Consider the following 25,707-nt stretch of genomic DNA (forward strand, 5'->3'; position numbering starts at 1 on the left):
TTGAACATTAACGTGCTACAAAAGAACAAAGCGGGTGATGCCACCGCCGCGTAGCTCCTTCAGACGCTGACAGTGGCGCAGCATGCTCAAAATCCCTTGAAACCTTTTGTCAAACTTTGTGTCGGTAAAATCACGGATATCACCTTCCACAATAAAGAAATGACCTACAAAAAGTTAAGAAAAGCAAATAAACAACAACAACAAACAAAATTGTTAAGATGATAGCTGCGCACTACTGCTCACTGTACCTTTTGTGTCTTTGGTCTCCTGCTCCTTAAATCTCTGATATAACTTGCGTGAGTGGTTATTGAGCGTTTTCATAGACTGATGAACAATCTTGTATTTAGAAGACACAGTCGCATTGATGCAACGTACAGCAGCATTCAGCTGATCATACGACACTCTTCCTTTCATGTACCTTGAGGAATCACAATATGTATCATTACTCACTGCATAAACACAATAATAATCTTTTAGAGTTCAGTAAAAACAAAGGGCAAGTGTTCCCATACTTACTGAGGAATACTCTCATACTCTGGGGTGGTAATAATCTCCATTTCCTTAATAAACCCCTTACTGGTCTTTTTGGCCTTCTCTGGTTGCTGTGACTGGTTGTCGCTTGCCTTTGTGAAGGTCTTTACTGGCTCGTTTATACTAAAGACAAATTAAGCAATTCAAGCAACAACAAAAGTACTGAGTCACGTGAATACTGTCAGAGCAAGTACTTACTTCACTTGACTTTTTTTCATTGGCAAATGTTCTGGGATGTTTGCTTGGAGATGCTGGAGATCCTCTAAATACTTTATAGATGATTGTTCAAGGATCTGAAAAATTAAAAACAACAACAAAAATACTGTGTAAGAAAAGCTTAAAAAGAGAGAACCAGTCATTTTAACAGTTGTCCCTCGGCTTTTGCGTTGAAAGATTTGTCTAATTATATTGCAGTTTGTATCAAGCAATGCCAGCAGAAATAAATGCAACAAACGTTGGAATAATAGTATCATACACAGTTGCAGAAAATAGTTGCATTCATAACAGCTGATGAATAAAGAAACAACAAAACAAAAGGCAACATATAAACATAAATTATTAGGCAGTAAATATTGTTTTGTTACATCCGGGGACTGGAGACTTCATGCTGGGTGATAGCAACAAATCCGTCAGTGTTCTTACTTACTTTTAGATGCTGAATTTGATCTCTCTGTCGACTGACATGCTTTTCAGACTCCTCCAAAAGTCCCTCAATGGCAAACAGTTCTTGGCTTAGTTTTTTCATTTTATGTTGAGGCAGGTCTACATGACAGACAAGTGTTACGTTGCTGTAATTGTAAATGTAGACCAACGATAGATTTATAAACACTGTATCTACCTAGGTTTGACAGGTCCAGCATACGTTGAAATGATGCCAGCCTGTCATGAATATGTTGGGAAAGATCCTCCAGTTCAGTCATGTTTCTGAAACACAAACAGGTTTAGCTAACCAGTCATTATGAGGAGTTTAGACCTGAGCGTTTTAATGTAGTACAGTCCTAGCGCACAATTTAACAGCAGTCCTGCAACTTGACTACCAGGCTCACTTATCTTTATCTGACTTAAGTATTACAAAATGTGTATAAAAAAGCGTTGCCATGTTTTGTACTTACACAAACAGAATACTTCGGTTGTGCTAGGTTGATCCCGGCTGAAATTTCAAATATTTCGTTCTTCTTCTCCGCTTCTTCAGGACTGCGACCTCTACTGCCCCCTGCTGCCCGGGAGCTAAATCGAAATAGAGTTGTTTCGTTTCTTTTGCTTGTTTTTCTGTTTTTCTCAAACAACATGACATTATTACCATTATTACAATCCATTTTACAACCATTAGCATTCCATGTAGACTGAGCAAGTGTTTTGTTGAAAGCCATTTTATCGTTGCGCACGCATTTCTTCTTTTGGTGAGGCATCGATTCGGACAGGTAGGTAAACTGGGTAAGCTGTAACTTTTTTTTTTTTATTGTAGTTTTTGTTGCCTTAATTGTTTTTTTTTAAATTGTTTTTTATATTATTATTTTATTCATTCATTCACCTCAGACATAGACATAGACACAGTCACAGTATACATTGAATAAAACAAAAACATAAGTAACACGACAATACCAAAATCACAATACATTTCACAGAAAGATGCTTCCAGACTAAGACAGGACAAGACAAAGACAAGACAAACAAACAAACACAAAGACATGACATACAAGTCCTTGACATATTTTTCATAAATTCCATATTATTTTTTACATTATATTTTACATTATATTTCATATTTTACATTTTACAGTGGCTCTCAAAGAATGGGCACTCCACCAGTCTTCCTTTATTCTGTTCATCCTTATACACATTTTTATCTTGTTTGGAGTGTTTATTGATTGTTTTATATTAATTTATCTTAAGATCGTTTATCTAAATTTGTAGGAATTTGGGATGGTAGTTCCGGGTGCAGGTTGCAGGTTTGATTTTAAAATCCACACCCGTCCCACTAGCGCTTCAAAGTTTGAGAACCACTGAATGAACATGATAAGACATTAATTACATTGTGTACATTAGGAGATTAAAAATGTTAGTACACATCAGTCCCATCAGTCCCATACCCATTCCACTTTTTGTCATGTGAATTTATTCTATTTTTGTTTATTGCTATAATCTTTTTGATTGTGTACTGTTGATGTATTTTTTTTCTTAAGTGTGCTAGACAAAGATCTGCCTTGGATTTACACTTACAAATAAGAATGCCTTAATTGTTTAGCGTTATTGTTCGAATAAACAATAACACGAGGAGTGGGATGAAGGGTTAACTTTTCTCCCCATACCTAGACCCTCTTGAAGAGCTTAGATTATGTGTAAAAAAAATGTCTACAAACTGGATATCATCTTATCTGTTCTTCTATTATTTACATGTTCCAATGTTTGGTTCTTGTGGCATATGGATAAATGCATATGTCTCTAAATGTTACTAGCTACTGAGCTGATCTTTCCACCGTTGTAACGCATAGCCTAATAATTTTAGTTTTTTTATTAATTTATTTGACTTTATTTTCAATCAATATGGCATTACAATCCGTTTTACAGCAATCTACGAATTTGTATAAGGTTGAGCAAATGTACAAATGTGCACAATGTCCGTAAAACATGAGAAAGAACAAACAAACAAACAAACAAAAAAAAAGAAAAAGGAACACTTTCAGAAGACGTCTGTGATCATACCTGAGATTGTATGATATTAATAGTGTGAATAGTAGCTGCTTTAGTTTTTACATGACATAAGGCTTTCTTAAATTGAAAAAGTTCATTTAAATACATTTGGAAGAGTGGTTTGACCTTCAAAATGTACATTTGTGAATATGTTGTTGAACTAAGAGTGTACAAGTATTGAAAAAAAAAAGCTTAAAGCATAGCCTAATACATGTGACCACAGCATGTTAAAACAAAGCTTGTATTTTGATAGATACATTAGCAACAGAGAAATATCCGATGAAGTAAAATGCCGTTTGTCTATTCATAAGGCTGATTCACTATTTTGGAGCTTCAGAATGGCTCTGTGTGGATTATAGGAAAGATTAGACATTCTATTTTAAACATGCACGTTTAAAACACAGGCAACACTTGCTTAACTTAAGTTACCGTGTCTTTCTTAACCTCAGAGACCCCTCAACCCAGGGGCATTTACCATGAATCAGCTTGTTAATCCTGTGGCTGACACTGTACCTCTGTCTATTTTAGTCTAATACTTCACAGCAAGCGCCTTCATGAAAGAGGAAGATTACCCAGGCTCCATGCAAAAATAGTCTTTAAACAAGTACTCTAAAAACTCTAAAAGGTAGTCTTGTCTCATGTTATTGATTGTGTTTGAATTGTGTTTTTTCTTGAACACAGATGTTGTAGTCCCGCAGGCCAAGATGGCATGACAGGAAATGGATGAAATATTTCTGCAAGTGATGGAGAGTAATGGTTTATGCTCCACTTAATGTCCTCTGATTAAGTATGTTAAAGGTGAGTGAGAAGTACTACACACATGCATGTTCTTTGCAGGCATGGGACCGAATATAAACGTAACACATCACAACCACATTGTTCTTCTTTCACTTATACTTACATTTTCTCATTTGCATCCAAGACAAAGAGGTGGGATCTATTGTGTTGTTCACTAAGCAATTAATAGTGTCCTGATCATTGCCCACTGTGCTTGTCTCGGGGTGCGCTTGTGTCTGTCTTGGAAACGGGCAGTGTGCCTGAGAACTGCTTGGGTTTCAGGGCCTTAGAAAAAAATGCTCGGCATGACAAGTGCACAGACTATCAATGCAAACTCATGTTACACCTTCAGTGTTGATGGAAAGCTGCTCACGTCAGGAAGGGCAGGACTGCCAAGGATTCACTTTCAGCGAGGAAGTCAAGCAAAAGGATTAAACTTAATTTCACTCTTCATACATTTTTTGTTCTAAAGTCATTTCTTTTTTATTATCCGTATTCTTGTTTGACCTGCTTTTCTTGATTCTTTCCTTAGTTCTTTTAATGCCATTGAAATGTGGTATTTGGAAATGCCGTTGTGACTTTTATTTGACTAAATAGCTATAAAAAATTGACACATTTAAACTGACAATGAGTTTCTGTTGCTAACACAGTCTGGGCTGACCTCCAAACGGACAGATCAAGAAAAACAAATCTCAGCAGGATCCCATGTCCGAGTCCCAACAGCTCTGTGTTATTTGCACAGACCCTATTTTATATGATCCACTTGAAATAGGTCCAAATCCAATTCAAGTGATGAAGCAGGGGTATTTTCACTCAGTACTAAGTTACACCAAAGGCTATTTAAAGGCATATCAACTGTTTTCTCCTGGCAAGGCACTTCTCACAAATGAGAGCTGTGAACAAAATTGATCTGACAGATGTTTAAGATTTACCTTTAGAGGCTAAAGAGCATTACGCAGAATGTTGAGTGACATATTCATCAAAATGTATTTAAATGTCAGATATTTGATGAAAAGCCAACATTTAATAAAACATAGCTTTTTTGTGGATAATGAATTATGAATAATGAATGGTGATAATGTGCTGACAATGACATTTCTAGAGTTTATATTTTCAAGCTCAACATGTGACCTGTTCCGACGACCACTGATAAAGTCTTTTATAGATTTAATGTCCTCTTGAGTGATTTTGAGATTTATATTCAGATCAGACAGCCATTCATCATAGTCTGTGTAACATAAGATGCCGAGCTCTACCTGTTTAGTCAAGCTGTGAGCTGCAGAGAACTTGAGCCAGCTCTAGTGCATGGTTTGCATGTCAAGATGATGTTCTGCTAAGCTTCTGAGATGACAAGTATGTCTCCCTAGGACCCTCTTTGCCTCTTGGCTTCATTATTATACAATAAAATAACAAAGGGTTTACTTGGTTTATAAATCAATTATGTCTAATGATTAAAATGGCATACAGAAAATATAATAAAGACAATAGTTTGTTGCTGAGCTTGAATGGCACTATTGCATAGCAATGAAACTTGCATCAATCTCATTAGGTAGACTATTGCAGTCATAAATCATACTTAGCTGTTTATTGCATGTGTAAAAAGAAATATGCATTGACTTATCCCTGTCCAGATTGGTTCCAGATGGTATAACATTATACAAACAGGAGACAGTTAGCCAAGTCCATAATGTATTTATTACTCTGTCACACTTGCACATCCACTTATCATTCTAGCAATGTCAAACTTTTTGCCTTCATCCAAGAAACTGACTTCTGAAAGCTTTCTGTCATTGCTGAGCTTCTTATAACCATAATTTAGACTAGATTGGGTTCATTAAACCATATACCAGTTTTTGTTTAATGCGGAAAAGCCAGTAATTACAAATATATCAGTCATCCACAAAGTCATCTACTTCGATATTAAACTAGGCTCTTGAATACTGTGATGAAACGTGAACACATCCTTTTTTATCACATATAACAAACTAGCGTGTGTAATTGGATTCACACTAATTTCTTACATAAACTCTTTTCTTTCAGTGTTCACTCTGATGCACTGTGGCTGAATAATAGATACCAATAACCATCTTACACTAAACTAAACTCACTCACTGTGTTTCAGGTCATTGCCCACGGTGACCCATTTGTTTTTCAATGTTCATTGTGGAGGACCATCAGGATGCAACGGATGTTTTTGAAGAACTCAGTGTTTTATTTCCAAAGATGATGATGCCAACATGGGCCAAAAGGTAACAACAAATCAAAACAAATTCAAAGTGTTTGTACCAATCGAACGTAATGGTGCAAAGTATAGTAATCATCTATTGCAAGAATGACAGCAGTTATATATCTAACTGATATGAGTGGGATGCCCTACCATATTGTATCAAAGGCTATGTTGACATGACGCTTCAAATAATATTAGTGCTTTAATGTCAGTCTGGAATGGCTCCCGTTGAAATCTTTTGTGAAAGGGACAGAAGGCACAGCAAAGACAGCAGTAACATTTTATATCATAATAACGATCCTTGGTTTCTAAATGCGTTGTAGTATACCTCATGTTTTGCTAGTGTTGCCGTGTTGTTAACAATTGATCAAAGTCCTTGTTGTGGTCATCAAATGTAAAACCTGCCCATTCACAGCATTAATGCCTCACGTTTGGCTCGAACCATCAGTGGCACAAACTCACCACTCCACCTACATTGGGCACTCAAAGCGCTTTACAGCAAAAGGGAGCTCCTTTAGCTTCCGAGTTACTCTGAACACTGCTCAGATGAAACTCGCAACACGTGAAACTGGATGTACACACAGGAGCAACTGGCAGCAATCCAGGGTGTACGATCGCACCCAAATGGACAGTCTCCTACCCCCCGTGACGGAAAAGGATGTGAGATAGAACATAAATCAACTCGCAAATACCTAGTCAACAACTTGGACATCTACTTACCTTATTGCCATACTTACCTTATGTTGTGCCATTTATTATTGCTCTTTACTGTGAATTTGCTACATAGATAAAGTTACGGTTTAGTTTAGCCCGTCATCATAATCTCGAATAGTACTTGGTGTGATTTCTGATGTCCTCTTGGTCTTCCTGCCCAAAGCCAAGTCACGTCTTTGACCAGAGGATATCGCATCAATGCAAAACAAGACCAAGAAATGGAATAGATACTGGGAGCAGTTAAAAGTTGAATATGAAAAAGTTCTGCAAGTTTAAATTTAGACACAAGAAGCAATTTGTTTTTGGTGAATGTGCACAGTACATCAGATGCTTAAGGTTTATGTTGAATGACATCTTGTCACGCAGGAAGGGAAGTCTATTGTTCTGGCAGGAAAAGAGGTCTCTACTTTGGGGAGAACCGACAAGTATTATAATGTGGGTGTCAAATACTGTATTACTATCTATTACAAGTTTTTGCAATAAGACACATAACTAGCAAAGCCGCAAAGCTGGGTGGACTATTCCTGTAGCGCCGCTTAGACAAGGTTTTGGTGCCACAGCAGTAGATCCCTATCAAAGACAAACGACCACCATGTGCACATTCCCTCCCCCAGTCTCTCCCCCTTGACTCCCTCCTTCCCTCTTGCCCTGCCACACTCCCCTTGATGTCTTCCACAGCAGGTTGTCAGTATAGGAAACAGTGGGCCCTCTGGCTGCCACCGTTGACAGGCCTGATTTACACGCGCACACGGCTCTGTTCAGTCAGTGCCCTCACACATCAACGGGAGGCAGGCTCACCCCGGCTACACCCCAGCCTCATTTGCCACCTCTGCACTCATGGTGACATTTGGACTTCAAACCCAGCAAATGGCACAGCAGCCTTTTTAAAACAGTGCCAGGTGCAAGTTATAAGTGCTGGCTGCCCCACGCTGCACACGAAAACACACACACACACATACACAGCCTAAGCCTTGACCTAACTGCAGCAGAAAAAAAGGCTCTTAGGACTTAAAAAACACTTTTAAATTAGAAATAAGTGGAAGGTAAAGATGTTTGGTTATGGCCGGAGTATTTTTACCTGGGATGGGACTCTCAAAGAGCTACAGGGCACCTATCATTCATCTGTCTGCAAAGGTAAACCCAAGCTATCATTAACAATGTTGTAGCATGTCTGTCACTCTTCTCGTAGCTGTGAATATTGGCAGCGGACATAAGTGGAGCACTGTGTTTCTCATCATTCAGCCTGGCTCCTCAGCTATGGGGTGTATGATCAGCATGGTACAGTCTATGATGACGATGGCATCATTTTTATTTCCATCTGATGTGATTCTTGTACCATTTAATTTAGAATTATTAAGATTTCAAGACAGTCTTCGGGCAATATTCATTTGACAGTGTTTTTTGTTTATTTCATTTGGTATGTATTGTGTTCATGGCATGATAATTGATGCCATTTCAGAAGTATTTCAGGAAATTGCATTTTTTTTATTTTATTAGAATAATGTGTTCTCATTCTTCAACTTTGAGAGGCCAGGTCTTTGGTGACTTATCGACACTCACCTGGATCCTAAATATTTTTTCACGCTTAATATAGATTTGACTGAGCTTAGGCCAGTGCTACTTTAACACATGTTGGACCTTGTTTACTAAGCCAGTTGCAAAAAGTGCTACTTCAAATGAGCAAATACCATTTTTTAGTGTCTTGCATCTAATTTCTCATTAGACACTGTTTATATTATGAGAAGTAGTATATAATTTGATAGTACGAGTTTGTGCTGTGGCCTTTTAGCCTTTATGAGAGACAAAAATCTCAACTGCACCTGCTTTTTGCACCTCATTAGAACGCACAAATCTAGATCAGGCCCTAAGAATGAAAAAGACAAATAAGTATTCTTGGATCATTTTTGTTGGGGGTTTATTGGCTGCTTCCTCGTCGACTCCAGTCGCGTCTGATCAAGTATCACAGTTATCTGCGCTATGTGGCTCAGCTATGTTTTCAATGTCAGTGTGAATTCTCTTTCCCAGAGCTCCAGGTTACAGTTATTTTAGCACAAAATCACTGTCATTGAGACATAATGACACTTGATTTGTATTCACGTTTATCTTGAAGTAAAATAACTCAAAGTCAAATTCAAACATTGACGGTTTTTAATGCTGATTCTACTTAGCATTATAGCACCGGGATTTTTTTAAGCAGCGTTTTTTTCTTCCTCCAAAGACCGTTTCAGGCTGCTGTGTAGAAATATGTTAAAAGGGCTGTTGCTCAACTGCTGGATCATGTTGTGTTTCTATATCAGTCGGATGGAAAGACAGCAGCCTGTAGCTTGAATTCCACTTTGGTCCTGACATGCACACTCTAATGTTCACAGCGCCACGTCTGATTTATGTGCCTTTTACTCAATCAACTCAATCATAGTTTCTAGGGAAGCCTCAAAAGCATGTAAAATGTTTTGCAAAGATAGCGTGACTATTGCATTACTATTGCAATGGTTTGTGTCTGTTCAGAATAATAATAAAAGATTAGGTTAGCCCTTTAATTCACATGTTACATCAGGTCTCAAAAACACTCGGGGGGTGCACATAGTCTGGATAATGTGCAATCAAAGAACAGGATCATGTGCAAACAACTAAATAGTAAATACAGGTATCTTATACACAATGAAGAAAAACACTTAAAAGGGGCAATAACTAATCAAAAATCAGAAAATGTATCAGAATATCAAAATGTCAGCATTAGCAGTGCAAGTTTACGCTCGTAGTGCTGGTGGTTGATAAAGTGACATTGATGCAGAGATTATTGCAGGTTTTGCATAGAACCTATTGCACATGAGTTACTTAACAGTAGTGTTGTTAGTCTAACAGCAGTGGGGATGAAGGACCTGTAGCGCTCCTTCTTGCACTGAGGGTGTCTCAGTCTGCTACTGAAGGAGCTGTGGTACACTGAAAAAAGTAAAACACTGCTGTTGTTGATTCAATATGTTCTTTGCTATTGGCTTAAATAAAGAAAATCAAATTGGTTAGTCCAATTAAAACCATATAGATTGAACATTGTGTTTTGATACATTTTTGTATGTACAGCTAATGGTCTATTGCAAATTGACAGTTATTTATAAAAGTTAATTGATCGAATGAACAATCGTTCGTCGAGCCATCGAACACAGGGGGCAGCACTGACAACCGCAGCACTTGACTCTACCAACTAACGCTGAAGAAGATGACACACCACGTGTTCCAGATTTCAAATTTGGCCAAGACCTTTTCACTCAAGATATGGCCAGACCCACTGTTGGAACTTTACAGCGAGAAAAGGTAAGTTAAAAGCATATTTAGACTTGTAAACTTAATACATGTGTCCTGTATGTATGCACAGAGGCGTCAACTAGAATTCTCCTGAAGTTGAATTTTAATTGAACATGTTTTGGCACTGAAACTGAATGAATTGATTGTGCATCAAATCTCTAAAATATTGTAGGCTATGAGTATTTGGTTGAAGGTTTTATTTTTGACCAATTGCACCCTTATGATTTAGATATTACACTAACTTAGGAGGGTTAAGCAAGCGCAGCCGCCATTTTGTGTCGTGACATCGCCTGGACTTTGAAATGCAACTCGCATAAAAGAAATACTATCTACCTTTACTGTGCTTTAAGCTGACATGAATATTATTCCTTAACGTGTTTTGCAAGCGCTTAAACCAGTGATGTGACGCTCACGAACGAATCGAGTCTTTGTTCGTCTCTTCACTGAACGATGGGAGAGAACATGAACTCTTTTTCTTTATTATTCCTCTTCGCGCTTAAGTTGTGCATGCTTATTTTGCGAAACAAGCGTGACTGCTGGAGTGGGGCGGAGAGAGGAGTGACACAGGGACAGACCGCGGGACGTGAGCGCGGCCTGCGGGGAAAGGGTTTAAGCGCGCGGCTCTGGGGAAACAGCGAGTGAGCGCGGCCGAACGTTCCCAGCGCCAGCTCTCCCGGGCCATGGGAGAGGAAAGGTGCGCGGGGTCGGTGATTGATGCAGCGGCTACAGGCGCCCCGACACGAAACATCTTCCACCTGTTCGCTCAGCTCCACTCCGCTCTTGGCCGCCTCCGAACGGCAGCGACATCACCGCCCCCACTGCCTCCTCCGCCCCGGTCACCTCCACCGCTGCTGCTGCCCCACAGGGAGCTCAAAGTGAGCAGCATGAATGAAATAATAAACAACTGTTTGGGGCAGACGAGCCCCGCGCTGAAACACTATTATATGACCTGTAATTACAATTAAAGTACAGAAAATGTTTGACCCAACTTCCAAAAGTGACTGTCATAAAAAAGTCATAAAAAGTCATTTGTAAAATAATTTGTTCAAAAAGCTGAACCAAGCAAATGTAATTAATGTTCAGCTGTTCTGTATTGTGTACTTTTTGTAATTTTAGCATGAATATGCGTTGCACTTTTTTTCTTAACTTATTTGTTAAATTCACAAGACTATATGCATTTTAGTCTGTTAAATTTGCTGAAAAAATGACAGACCATTTACAGTTAAGTAATGTATTTTTCTGTGTCATCTGCACAGGAGCCGTCCCCGACACCAGCACTAGGACGAGGACTCCTGTTTGCTGGTCATCTCCATTTGAGGAGGTAGGTCTATGCATTATTTGAAAGGCATAATGTTATGCAACCTTATTGTACCAGCACATTTTCAAGAATATATCTATATATTTAAATTACTACAATGTCTGTACATACTTGTTTACAGTTAAATAATTGTTTTACAGGCTTCCATGAGTGGTACACTGGATGCAGGTGCACAACACCATGTGTACTGAAGTTAGTGATGCTGTTCCAGTGGACGCGCTCATTAAAGAACATCAGGTATGACTGGGCTTGAAAATAACCATGTCTTTGTAGTGCTTGTGCTCTTACTGTAAAATGTCTTATTATATTATGGTATTAACAACCGCCAATTTTACATAATTTACAAAACTTAACTGTTCAGATTTGAGCAACATCAATGCTATTAATCATTTCTCTATTTGATCGGTTCTTTATTGGTTCTCTCGGTTCCTGATCAATGGCCTACATAACATGTGTGCATCTTGTAGTTTAACATTTGATCAGAGATGATAAATGGATCTTTTTTGACAAGTGTGCGAGCTTACAATGGGCTCTATTCACACAAGTGACACGGGACTTCAGACTGGACTCTCTGGGAGGCACTGCTCTTCCTCTCCCATTATTTCCCTATGGAGGATTAACAGTGTCTCATCCAAATAAATGAATAGTTCTAGATTACATGGCAGGCTGTAAGTTACTGTCAGTCAGTGTTATAAACATCATACTGGATGTAAAGGCTTCACTGAAGGACACATCAGTGTTCCATCGTGGTAGATGTTTTTGTGCTCAAGCTAAGGGTTAACTTTTTTCTTTGGTCAAGTATTTACATCCAACATAATGTTTTAACATGTACCTTCAACTGTTCATGGGTAATTCACTGTCCATGGAATCTAGAGCTTTTCATTAATTTGGACGAGACACTGCTAATCCCCGACAAGGAAATAACGAGAGAGGAAGAGCAGCGACTCTTGGAGAACCTAGTCAGAAGTCCCTCCATATAGAGCCAATCATGTACTATAATGCATTTGAAAAAAATCTGCAAATAAGCCTTTGGATGTTATGTACATAACATCGGCCACTGAGTTGGCAATGTTTTCTTGAACTGTCCCTGTCAAAGAAACAAATAAATGAATAAGGGTATTGACCAAATATTAGAAAATGAACTGAAAGCTGAAGATATTAGAGTTGCAGGAGAAATATGGTTTTATTTTACCCAAAAACTAAAATTAGTTCTCTTGTAGTGCTGTGCAATACCTACAATTTTGCTAAAGATCAATATCATGTAAATACTGGAGCCAGTCCTTTTGTCTAAAATTGGTGTATATATATGCTTCTTTATATTTTAATTAAGAAATACCATAGGAATGTATCATTTTCTAACTTTACTTTACAAAATGGGGGAAATCAGGCTTTTTCATAGAAAGAGAAGATGAACGACATTTCAAATATTGTAAGATTCTGGTTTGTGTTTAACATGAAGTGCACATTTATTACTGATTTGGGTATTTTGAGAGCGGACATACTTACTTACATACTTTCTCAGAGCTCCCCTTTAATACATGTATTTTCAGTGTTATCTACAGCTGCAGTAATGTTATTTACAAAACCCTCATACTGTAATTACAAAGTTAAAATACCAGTGGCTCATTCAGACTCTGTTTGACCTGGTTAAGGCTTAGTTTAGCCAGGTTTAGACCCGGCCATGAAAATCATTGCATTATTTGTAAATTCTAATATGTGTTATTCCCCTCATGTTTTGCAGATTCAGCAAGATTTCCGTGTGGAGGAAGAGCCGATGGCAGTCGTCGTAACACCCATCGTGAAGATTGTGACAGATCTGCATTCAATGGTTCAAGACTTTGCAATTCGGACTCATAACGCCTCAACATGAAGTACCCAAAGAAATGTGAACGCACAGTTGAATTCATCCTGAAGGTACTCATGGGACTGGATAACAAGAAATGAACACGGATCACAGGGAGACTGATGCAGTGATTATTATGCTGTACCTTGGCTGCACAGTTGTTGTTTTTTTGGAAAATTCTTGTTCATCCAGTTTTGCTGTGCAAGTGTTTGAAAATGCATAACAATGTGGCTAAATACATTATACTGCAGTTTTAACACCTTTTCTCAAAATGTTTAACCAGCTTTTGAACCTTGAGCCAAGAACTGAAAAATTAGAAAGTATGAAATGTTTGTGTACCTACATTACTGCATTTGTACATACAATGTCTTTGGCAATAAAAAAGTAAATTAATCCAAATGTGTTTTAATGAAATTAATCAATTTAAATGAAATCAATAAATGGCATTGATTAAGCCATTAAAAGTACATTGGTTCAATGACAAAATTTAACTTGGCTCATATCTGCTAATGAAGAGTTTTAAATTGACTCAATTAACCTTTGAACATTCAAGTCACGAACATTTTTTTGTTGAACCAATTTAAAATGTTCACAGTTACAGATGAAACATTTATAGTTGGACTAATGAATATATATCATTATGAACAACTAGTAAAATGCAGATGTAAATGATTTCTAAACAATTTGCAGATTAAGCCAATGTTTTATTTTTCTCAGTGTAGGTGAGAGGTATTTTCCATGATGGATGAGAGTTTGGCTAATACCCTCCTGTCCCTCACCTCCTCCACAGAGTCAGGGAGCAGCCCAGGACAGGCCCTCTTGATCAGCAGATTGACCAGCAGGTTGAGTCTCTTCTTGTCCCGCTTTGTGCTCAATAGTTTGACCTGATTAGAAACATATTCAACGTGTTCAGTTCAGAACTTTTGCCTTATTTTGCTGTTGAGCATGTGTTTCTGAAAGAGCTCAGATGCTGGATTGTGGCCTTTCATGAGATTGCAGAGGGGGGCTGGTTTCTAAAGTGGTTTGACCCTGACCTGCACTTTCTTTTGACCCGGGACTTGGAGTCATTCTACACTGTGCATCTCCATGGCAATATCACGCAGCGCAGCAAAGCTAAAAAGTCTGAGCGTGGCAGGAGTAAAATATATAAATGTACCAGTAATCCACTGCTATCCGGAACGTTCTCTCAATGTCTTCATACCACCTTGAACATGTAGTTCAGCTCAGACGAGTATCAGCGGGTTGAACGGGCTGATACTAAGCGGGTTGAGCCTGTCAAGTAGAGGGGGCAGAGGAGGGTCACAGCACGCTGTCACAAGGGGCGAGGCAGTGAACGAGGGGGCTTAAGAGCGGAATCCTGGGCAATGACTAGTTGAAGCAGGGAAGTGCTGCTGCGGTGAATGGCTGTCACGGAGGTGTTGCTTGAGATGACGTGATGATTGGATGATTGGTGAGGTGTAGTCTGAAATGAGGCGATGTATACGAGCGATCGCGCTGTCGTCACATCCGTTGGCTGTGGTAGGCATTTTACATTTTCATATTTGATAAACATTTTATTAAAATCCTATAATCAGCAAAAACAATGTCCATAAACAGGGCATTGCTTCTCTTACGCTGTAACAGATCTATCATTTTATAAAACCGAGTTAGAGGCCTGTCTGCATCAGCTGCCTACCAAACATCCGGCGAAAATTGCGGAAGTAAACAATAACAGCGATCGCTCGTATAGAGGGCTGCAGGTAGGTCTTCCAGGTTGAATTTTGCTTAACCCTTTATAGGGCATATGGAGGCCATATGTAAAGTGTGCAGAAATTACCAAAATTGGTCACTTGCCCTATAAAGGGTTAAGCTTCATTAGCCTAATATTAATAAAAAAGATACTGAGTAACAATATATCCCAACACATTTGTACTGTGAGCGGGCTCGCCTCCCCTCAAACATGACTTTTATCTTTACTGGGAACATCACCGGCTGGCCTCATCTGCATGGAAGTGTTGATTGATTGATTTTTTCTTTGATTCTAAGTAGCCAAACATAAGAGGGGACAAGGGAGGGAATCTTTTTTATTTTTTGCTTTTTGACATAATATAACACAATATAATGTTGTAATATTGCCCCGATTCAAATCAGACCTGGTGTAGCACTTGACTTCATTGCAAGTTTCAGTCATCCTGTTTATATCAGTTACTGTAGGCCCACTACTGGGGGCGGCAGTGGCAGACAGTAGACCTGGTCGTCTCATGATCGGAAGTTCGGGGGTTCAAATCTTTGCTCGTTGTGTCCTTGGGCAACACACTTCACTCACTTTGCCTCCAATGTATATTGGTGTATGAATGTGTGAGTGGTTCCTCGATGTAAAGCGCTTTATGTAAAAGCACTATATAAGTTGAGACCATTTACCATTTACTGAACTGTGTTCACCTAAAAGTGTTCTCCATATTTGTAAAGGCAATAAACAACCATGGTCCTTGTTCTGTCAGTTCTGTTAATAATAATAATAATAATAATAATAATAATAATAATAATAATAATAATAATAATAATAATAATAATAATAATAATAATACATTTTATTTGTATTGCACTTTACATGTGAAAAACACATCTCAAAGTGCTACAATTGCCACAAAAAAGAACAGAACATATCAGTAGTAAAAACATGAAGCATATTAGCAGTAAAAACACAAAATAAACATACTAAGAGAAAGCCGCACAAAATAAGTGGGTCTTCAGTTTACTTTTAAAAACATCAATAGACTGTGGTGCCCTCAGATGGTTGGGTAGGGCCACACATCTGTGATAGAACTCCAGGGGCATTGCCATGGTAATCCATTGGAACCAATAGATCTACAGTAATACAATACAATACAAGGGGGTGTGGCCGAGCTCTCATGGGAATCTCTCTTTTTAGCCGTTTTCTAACGTACTATAAACATATTTATCACACACCAATAACGTCGAGCCAAAATAAGCTCCATGTGGATGTTATCTCACAGAAAATGTTTCAGTAGAAGGGAAAAACGGAACTCATTGCTAAAATTAAGTATATGTAGCATGCTAGCACTAGCTATATATATATATAATTTTTTTAAAGTATTGGCACAGCAAGTGTGGGCTTTTGAACCACTTTGCCGCTCTCCATGCCTTTGTGTCTTTATTTATTACAAAAATATATTCATAATTCAGTGTTTCTTAAAGTGATGTTTAAATGACTATTAATGTTAATGCATATTATACCATGGTCAGTGAGAATTCTAATGCTAACTGCTGTGCATACGTTTACTTATAACCACACAGTTTGTCCGGCAACAGTTACATAAAGATTTATATATCACTCCACTGCAGCTGTTTCCATCGTAATGAATAACAAATGAGCTGGAACTAGTTTCAGGTAAAACAGCAAAAAAACAAAAACAAAAATACTCCTGCCTAGGATAAAAAAATAAATAAAAAAAAGGCACACAGTCTGCTGGAATAGTGGCTGCCCACAATACACTCTTGAGGTTCCATCGAGATTATTGCCTTGTATTAGAATCATTGAATAAAGATAGTATTATAGATTATATTCTTTCAACACCCTTAACTGATCATAGAGCTGTAACTATTCAAAATATTTATTTATGGTGTTGGAGACGTGAAGCTCCTCTTATTGGAAAATGAATAACGCTCATATGGGGGTGCTTTTGGGATCACTGTCACAGTTTACTTGCAGTTGTGATGATAGTATGACCTGGAATGTTCTTCAGTGTGGCTTTAGATAAATTATTTAGACCAGTCACATCTGAAGAATAATAATTAGGTACTAATGAGATAATGAAACCCTATTGTCCCTTCAGTCATTGCGCCGCTGTCACTCTGCACACACACTTATCCCCGAGGCTGAAGATGCAGTATGGGGATAACTGGCCTCGGATGGATGGACAGGTGACGTGTGAGTGATGGTCTAAGTGGGATTGTGGGAGCATTTTGTTCAGGGCTCGGATTACAGACAGTTGGAAATAGTTTACATACAGTATTTTCTATCACGTTTAAAAACACTAATCCTGGACACACCGAACTGATATACAAAGCTGCAGAGGGAGGCATTACCTTTGCACCTTTAGTAATAATATGAGACTGGCTCCTGTGGTGGTTTGTATGTGCATCCACCTGTTTTTCTCAGCACCGCTCTTTGATTTGCGACTGAGCACCCCCCGTGCTCTAGGTTTCAAGTGCTGTGATTTATCTCTGGAGTGGCATCAACTTGCCGGCGAAAAGAGAAGAGGCTGAAAATAAATGAGAATGAAGTTTGTAAACTCACTACTGACACTAAGAGGCTGCAGTGTTCATTGCAGCAATCAAAGGACTTCCAGCAAACATCTTTTAGCTTTGAGCATCTCTCATCTCGTTCCAGACACATCACTCAACCAAATAAACCAATAAATGATTTATTTGTATTTTGCATTGTGTATAGCTCTGTTACCCCTGGGCCTAAGTGCACTATTGTCTTAGTGGTTCAACGGGTAGGGCCAATACACTTTACAAATAGACTGCATTAGCATAAACTACATAAGAATATAGCTTCAGTTTTTTATTATCCTTCTGTAAGAACTGTGGTGATCACCCCTTTTAGCCAATTCATTAAAGTGTGGTGATAGCTTAGTTGTGTTTACCAGATTAAGAAGCTAAACGGGCCGCAGGTGGTCCTCCCTGCATTAGATCGTTGTTTTGGGAGCTCTTCCACCGTCGATGCGTGTTGTGATTTATATTGGGCCTCAGCTGTTATTGTTTCCTTTATGTTTCCATGGTAATGCGAGCGTCACGGACACGCCGCCTGTTGTTTGTAGGAACCAGCCGAACAGATCGAGAGGACAGCTGAAACAACACTCGGGTCTTCCCTCGTCAGCCACCAAATGTCTGCCCGTGTGTGTGTAAAGCATGAGGGATGGGGAATCCTGCCTTCCATGGATTAGAGCTCAGTGAGGAATAATGAGGTCTCTGCGTGCGTTGATAATCGACTCGAAAGTGGCTCACATGACTTTTTGATTTGGTCACATTTGTTCTCGTCAGTCAGTGCCTGGTTAAGCTGCATGTAAAGCTAGACTAATTGTACAACTGTCCGTGTCCTTGGTCCAAGTTTATCTGATTCTGCTGCGACAGGTGGAGTTTGAGACCAAAACAGCTCATTATCTCAACCTTTAGGGGATTAGGAGTGTTTTACAAGTATGGATGGGTGTAATTGTATTCTGTGGAGACAATAACTCCATAACCTCTCTGAAAAGGTTATAGCCTTTATTTGGAAACTGCAAATGAGTTTTTGACCTGATGATGTGGTTTTTGCACTAGCAGTTACTATAGAAACAGGTGGTAAGTTAACTATAGTAAAGTAGATCTGTAATAAAGATAACCATAGTAAAGTAGTAATAGTTGTGTGAGCAGTATGCATTGTATTTTTTTGAATATACAGTATATATGGTGTTAGACTGAAGTGTGCACATGTGCCTTTTTTCAAAACTGTGTCAGTGTGGACATGACAGGGAGAAGCCCCCGAGTGATTTTTGGCATGCGTGAACCGCTATTAAGTCGATTAGGGCTAGAGAGCAGGCCATGGGCTCAACAGCTAAAAGTCAGGATTAAGGACGGGTATTCTCAATCAGTGACCTTCAACTTGACCTAGTCTGGGTCTTCAAACACACATACTTGGAGAGCCAGTTAGGGTGACACCATCTATAGAGCCGAGAGGCCTGTTACTACCCAAACATACAACCTGCAGTGTACTTAACTCTTGTTATAAAATATAGAATTACAAACATATTGGACTGTGTACTTATCATGAATTCATCAGTTTATAACAATAGTCTCAATGTATCTCTATAAAGGGGACATCGGGACTGATAAAACTGTGCCATTGAGCTAAAAATTGTTCTGAGCAAATACAACATCAAGATGTTGTCTTATAAGATATGTGAAAACAATCCTCAGTTTCGCTGAGCAGGTAACTTCTACTTTCACGCATTTGGAGTTATACAGTTTTAGGAATGAAGTCAGAGGTGTTTTTATTCTAGATTCATTAGAGAGTCTTGAAGAAAACTTTTTTTTTTATTAGTTTTTTTTTTCTTGTTTCCTTGTTACTTACTGCGTGTATATAGTAGTTGGCGTGTGCAGCTGCCAAGCCTGTCTTGTCAAGGCCTTTTTATAGTGGCGGTCTTCACAACACCACAGCACAAATGTTTTCTGCAGTGCTTTATTCTTAAGGGTAGGATTACACAGGAATGTCCACACAAAACACACTTTCATCCTTCCACTGATCAGTAAGACACAAATATCACAACAATATCGGCTTGATAATGTGTGACTCCCATGAAATCGCTGTCACAAGGGCATAGGATACAGTGGCACATGTATCCTCGTGCGATTGGGTATTCCCGAGAGGTGAGCCGGGAGTAATCTCCCCCTGTACAGTGAGTGCTGCGTGCGTCGTTCATGTTGGCATTTGTGTGGAAATTAGAGACAGATGCTTGGCGTTTGACGGGAGTCTCCCGAGAACAGTGCGGTGAACTGGTGCCGCGGAGAGTTGCTGTCTTCATTTACCTGATTGACGACGCGCCCCACTCAGACTCATTCAGTTCTGGGCGCATACCTGTCCACTGCTCCGCTCACTGTTTAACTGTCTGCGCCTCTGTTTTCTGTTCGTCTGTCCCAACAACCCACTGCTTCAGCAGGACAACGGACCAGCATGACGGCCTCCCCCAACACATCCAGCGGCTTGGAGGTCCTGCTGTCCACCCTGCAGGTAGGAGTTTGATTTCAAAACTATCCAATGATTATAATCACCTCTACCAACCCAAAGATATTTATTTAATTATGTTTTATTATATTTAGAAAAGAATACTAAGTTCGACACTATTCATCACAATTAGTAAATGACAATGTAAAACCTACAGGACGAAATATTAAAACCTTTCTTTACATGACTCAAACCACAAGCATCAGGGGTTTTTTTACCAATTGTTTTCAAGGCATTACTGTCATTACCACATACCAGTTGTGACCACTGTACAAACTGGTCTATATATGTTGTTAATTGTGCACAAACTTAAGCTTTAAGGTTTGATGCTGGTTAATAGTGGTAACATATCCTGAACTTACGCTTGTTGTTGGATGATCATGGCCAATGTGAATCACAGTGATGCTTTAAATTTATTAGAAGTCATACATAAAACACACATTTTACTGTAATTATGGAGCGCCTTTTCATGATAGCGATTAAGGACTAGATCGTCTGCATTACCTACAATAGCTTCAGCGTTACTACGTGATGCTGCTTGGTTGATATGTTTAATGTTTATACAGTGGCTCTATTTAGGTCTTGCATTCAACACAACTCAGATTTGGTAGTCTTTTATCTTTTTTCTATATTAGTATTGAATAGAATCAATGCAAACTATTACAGCATTGTTTTTGTAAAAAATAATAAGGCTCATGTCTTCTTATTTACAAACTCAGTAATTTGTTAATAATGAAACCAGCCTTCCTATATATAACCTATACTTACTATTTGTGTTATTTTTTTGTTATTAAACATTTATTAAATACACCATTATTTATGCTTTGGACTTCATTAAACATCATTTTGGGGTCTATGAAGTCATAAAGTTAAAGAGCTTTTTCCTCACATGGTTTTGGTGCCAATAACAATTATTTTTTCCCCAGTACTTTTGTTGTGTTCCTATATTTTTTAGAACCGTAAAACATAATAATGTTAATAGATTTCTTACAGCAAAACCCGTGGTGCACTGAAGTTCTCAACAACTCTATGCTCCAACTGGCAAATAGTACCCCGCTAATAAACCACAGGGCATGTCAAGAGAAACAGACATGCCCTATACCATAAAACCATGTTTGTTCACGGTCGTGTGTAGCAATAACGCAGCTGTATATAAGGTTAGGCTGTGCGTCACCGAGGCTAAGTTTTCTTGCAGCTATCATCACTAACAAGCTCTGAGACAGCTGATACTGAATCTGCTTCCTCTCTATCAATTTATCCACGTCTAATCTAAGCCCCAGGACGTAACATTGACACCGTCTTCAGATAGCTGTGACTGCGCCGTCCCTAAGAGAGTCACAAATTCAATGTGGCACAAAAGCAACAAACTTAACTAATGTTGTTGCTGATTGACAGCAATAGCATGTGCATAGGGAAACATGATTATTCATAGGGCAGTGTATCAAATGTGCATCAATGCTAACCAACTATAAAATGTATATTAAGTTTCCATGAGGAAGGTTGTGGTTGACACTTGACTAAAGGCGGCAAATCCATTTTCAATCTGGCCCTCATTAACATTGTGGTTCCCTTTCAGCTATATAAATGAAACGCATGACTAATTGAAATGAGATTTGGATTTTGATTACCATTAAACCCTATTTTTGAGTGTAGTAAAAGTAAAAGCTGCCTGTGCACTCTCCTATAGTACTATCATGGATGACGCCATTTTTGTTATATTTTACAAGTAGTGAGAGGCCAAAGATCCCCCATTACCAGAGACCTACCCTCGGATAGTATCATGAGCCCCATATGCGTGTGTTGTAGTCAGCTTAATTAATGTTGATGAGTTGTGTGGACCAGCCAGCCAATAAAGTCCTGACTGTTCCCATTGGGTCAAACCCTCAACAAAACTTCACCTATTAAACAGTTGTCAGTATACTGAATAGCAAGGGTCTCCAGCCGATTTTACCCAGTGAGCTCCTTGGCGACAGGTAAACAAGCAGTAAACAGGCAGCAACCTCAATCTCTCTTGGTACAGCTGCGTTTTTGGTCTTTTTCTGCTAACTGCATTTGTGGTTTCTGTACTCCACATTGTTTTACTGGATGCTTTTTTATGTCTTTGCCGTGTTTTTGTGGGGTTTGGGAGAATTTTTTTTACTGTAAAGAGTCCATAATGGCCCTGAAGAAAGCCACTTTTTAAACGTAAACAAATAGCTAGCTTATGAGCTAAAGTAATTTGAGATTGAGACCCACATATTTCTTCTTCTGGAACACTGAAGAGGCACCAAGAGCCTCCCACACCTGCATCACAAGAGGTGCTACAGGAAACAAGGAAGGGACAAACGGTATCTGGACAAGAGTCACAGCCAAGCCACACATGCCTTCTATTGTTCTGGCTAAAGAACGTTCACTGGAAAATAAAACAAATTAACAACCAAACTCTTCCCAGAAGATGCTGAAAGACTGTTGTGGAGCGGAGGGAGCTATACAGGAGGTAGAGGAAGGAGGAGGTGGAGGAGCTGACCAGTGCAGGACACCTCGCCCTGAAACAGACAAACCCAGGAGGTGGTGCACCGTTTCAGAGGATCAGAGGAGACTGAAGGAGGTTTTCTCTACCTCCAAAAACCTGCTGTTTTTTATTTGGCGGCACGGCTCAGTCGCAGCAGCTCAGGACTAACACCTGAACACAATTTCGTTGTTTGCTTGTACAATGGCAAATAAAGCTCTTACTTACTTATTTACTTACTGTTACAAAGTAAAAATGTCAGAGAGGTACTTCAAAGACACTTAAGTGGATTTACTTGATTATTCCTGAGTTTACTTGAGTTGGAGTTGTGGAGATTCTGTTCAACAAAAAAACTGTCAGCTCTGTTTTTAAAAAGTTAGTCCTATTGTGTTGATTCATCCTTTTTTTGAGTCGTATTATATTCAACATGTTAAGAACCACAAGAAAATACATCTAAAATGTGACTCATGCATATTCCTAAATGTAGAAAGTCTTTGGCGAGCTACCTGGAAGGAGCTGGAGCGCTACTGGTTGGAGATGCCTGCTGTTTTGTAAAGCTAAACCCTTTGATGCTCTTTTTAGATGTAGTTTGCTGGACTTTTGGCATCCACGAGGCTACTGTGAGTGCAGCTGTCAGTGTTATTTGTATAATAAAATCGTGTCTGTAACTCTTGATGTACAGTAATTGTTCATTCATTCAAACCGCACGTATAAATCAGAATCAATCCAGTCTTAAAATAAAATGACCTGTCCCTTGGAGTGTATATATATGTACACATATAAACATGTCATGTACATATGGACCTCCACACATTAACTTTGAAAGTGCTCTATCTTTAGTACCTGCTATTTCAGATGGAAAGTGTGTGATTGAAAGTACACACTACATGTGATAGTGTTACGTTGCTGAAGGAAACATCTAAGTACATTGACACCTGATGCGTGCAAAGGCATCATCACTCAGTGTGATCAAAAGCGCTCAGATATTTGTATCAAATAGAAACCAAATATACTGACAAACAGCAAATACTTTTGATCCATCCAGAGGCAATCTCAAAAATGAACTGTTTGTGGCAGTTTCTACACCAAAAAGGCAAGAGAGTCGCACCAGGAAGGGACGACAAAAGAACGAAAACTTTATCTCTCCAAATAAATGGACAATGCCACCAATGGCAGACAGTATACTAACATAAATAAACTTTTATAACTTCAGAAAAGATGCCAGTTCTGGAGATCAGCTTGAGTTATTAGTGCCATGACAAGTGTGCCAATGACTGACCCTTTACTTGGCTTTGATACGTAGTGGACTTGTGCAGTAGGTTAATGCGACCGATTGCATAACTCAGAGCTCAGTCTGTGTTTAGCTGCAGCTTCTTATTACAGTGGCTCAACAGATCTTTTGAGTGTTTGTCTGTAAACACTGTTTGTTGGCCTTCTCAGTCTAACACACGAAGATATTAATATCAAGACAGATAGTTGGCTTTTCGATGATTCACTTTCTAATGAGTGCTTGCATGTGCTGAAAAAGCAGAACTAAATCCTGCATTTATTTTACATCGTCACATGTCATCTTCAAGGACTGGGGGAGCTGCAGCTTAGATTGCAGCTTATTATGGGGATTTCTCTAACATGTGTGAATGAAGCAAAAACACCACATTAGGGATGTTTTTGATGAGAAAATAACATAAAAACACACACTTTGATGAAGGCATTTAAGATTTTGCACAAAAAACATTCAAGAACATAAAAACTTTCCACTTGCCACAAATTAATTATCAATAAGGAAACCCCTGTGATTTGCACTTTGACCTGTTTTCAGGTATAATGCTAATCCAAGGGGTTCCAAAACTCTTATTTTTTTTAGTTTTATTATTTTATTGGGTAAGATTCTTGTTCTAATGCATTGTGTGTTGCTTCTCTTTGTGCAGAATGCCGGGGATGTGGAGAGCACCCTGAATATTCTCAATGTTCTGGATGAACTCCTGTCAGCTGGTACGCTCTCATTAAAGCATGTGGGACATTGTGTTAGACACTGGTTAATCTTCATCTGTCTTCCAGGTACAGATCGCCGTATCCTCTACATGATCAGTAAAGGAGGAAGTGAAGCTCTGCTGACTGCACTTGTCAACACTGCTCGCTGCTTCAGTCCCAACTACACACTTCTACTGCCAATGCTGCACCTGCTGGCCAAAGTGGGACACAGAGGTACGAGCTCTGTGTAGCTGAGTTATGTGGCTATTTTTGTTTGGAATTTCTTTCTAATAACTACAAACTAACTACAGGCATTTGTAAAGCATTTGACAGTCCATCATAAATACATCATAAATATAAACACATTTTTACAAAGCATTTCTCATCATTTGTTTATACATACATAATAAATATTTTCAACCAGTCTGTTGCAAACGTGCTTAATTGTTAATTGATTTTCCGTGTTACTCAGACCGTCGGATTGGAGTTAAAGCAGAAGATGCTGGTGCGGTTGTGCTGACTCTGAATCTGCTGAAACAAAACCTCCAAAGTCCCAAAAGAGTTGCCGCCTGCCTCTGGGTGATTCAGGTCTTTGCTTCTTCAGGTAAAAGACTTCCTCAATACTTCTTAATGACAGGGGAACATTGATTTAACTTCTACTTCTATTTGAAAAGTCAGTCAGTCTTCCATGCACATGATCTTAAGGCCTCCCTGTGGAGCACATAAAATTCTTATGAATAAACAAACAGGTTAGCAGTACTAGACATGTTGCTAATGCTTAGCCAGCCACCACGATAATGCCATTTTTGTCATAGGAAAGCTTTTGGAAGGACCTTTTTAAGCCAATATCAGTCTCATTATTGGCAATATCTGCAAAAACACTTTGGAGACATTGGTGTTTTGACTTCCAAACCGAAGTAGCACGGCCTGAATTACCACATTTTCAGACAATGAAAGTTGGATATACTGCATTCATTAAGACTCTAACTTCCACACTTGGAGAAAAAAATATGCTTTATTTATACACACTATGTAGTCCATTTTTCTTCCACAAATGCGGCGTTTACATTGCAGATGTATT

The 25,707-nt window shown here is 38.9% G+C and overlaps 2 protein-coding genes across 2 annotated transcripts in view; one reads left to right on the plus strand and one right to left on the minus strand.

The window, feature by feature from the left end:
• Window positions 1-3: 3 nt before the first annotated feature.
• ska1 (spindle and kinetochore associated complex subunit 1) lies at window positions 4-1,451 on the minus strand (the record flags this gene model as incomplete). The annotated part of the gene is made up of 6 exons (XM_079567893.1): window positions 4-164; window positions 249-418; window positions 517-654; window positions 730-824; window positions 1,178-1,293; window positions 1,370-1,451. The coding sequence occupies 6 exons, from the start codon at window positions 1,449-1,451 to the stop codon at window positions 16-18; spliced, it is 750 nt and encodes a 249-aa protein (XP_079424019.1). The 3' UTR covers window positions 4-15.
• Window positions 1,452-7,989: 6,538 nt separating this feature from the next.
• The window catches only part of agbl1 (AGBL carboxypeptidase 1), a gene marked incomplete at its 5' end in the record, with an annotated part of 42,790 nt that continues 25,072 nt past the window's right edge, over window positions 7,990-25,707 (plus strand). The window contains 5 exons of the mRNA XM_079568085.1: window positions 7,990-8,074; window positions 20,100-20,173; window positions 24,584-24,647; window positions 24,714-24,860; window positions 25,099-25,230. Of these exons, the coding sequence (XP_079424211.1) occupies window positions 7,990-8,074; window positions 20,100-20,173; window positions 24,584-24,647; window positions 24,714-24,860; window positions 25,099-25,230 (502 nt within the window). The remainder of the gene's footprint in view (window positions 8,075-20,099; window positions 20,174-24,583; window positions 24,648-24,713; window positions 24,861-25,098; window positions 25,231-25,707) is intronic.

The sequence above is a fragment of the Gobius niger genome, assembly GCF_951799975.1.
Source record: "Gobius niger genome assembly, chromosome: 12".
Lineage (NCBI taxonomy): Eukaryota > Metazoa > Chordata > Actinopteri > Gobiiformes > Gobiidae > Gobius > Gobius niger.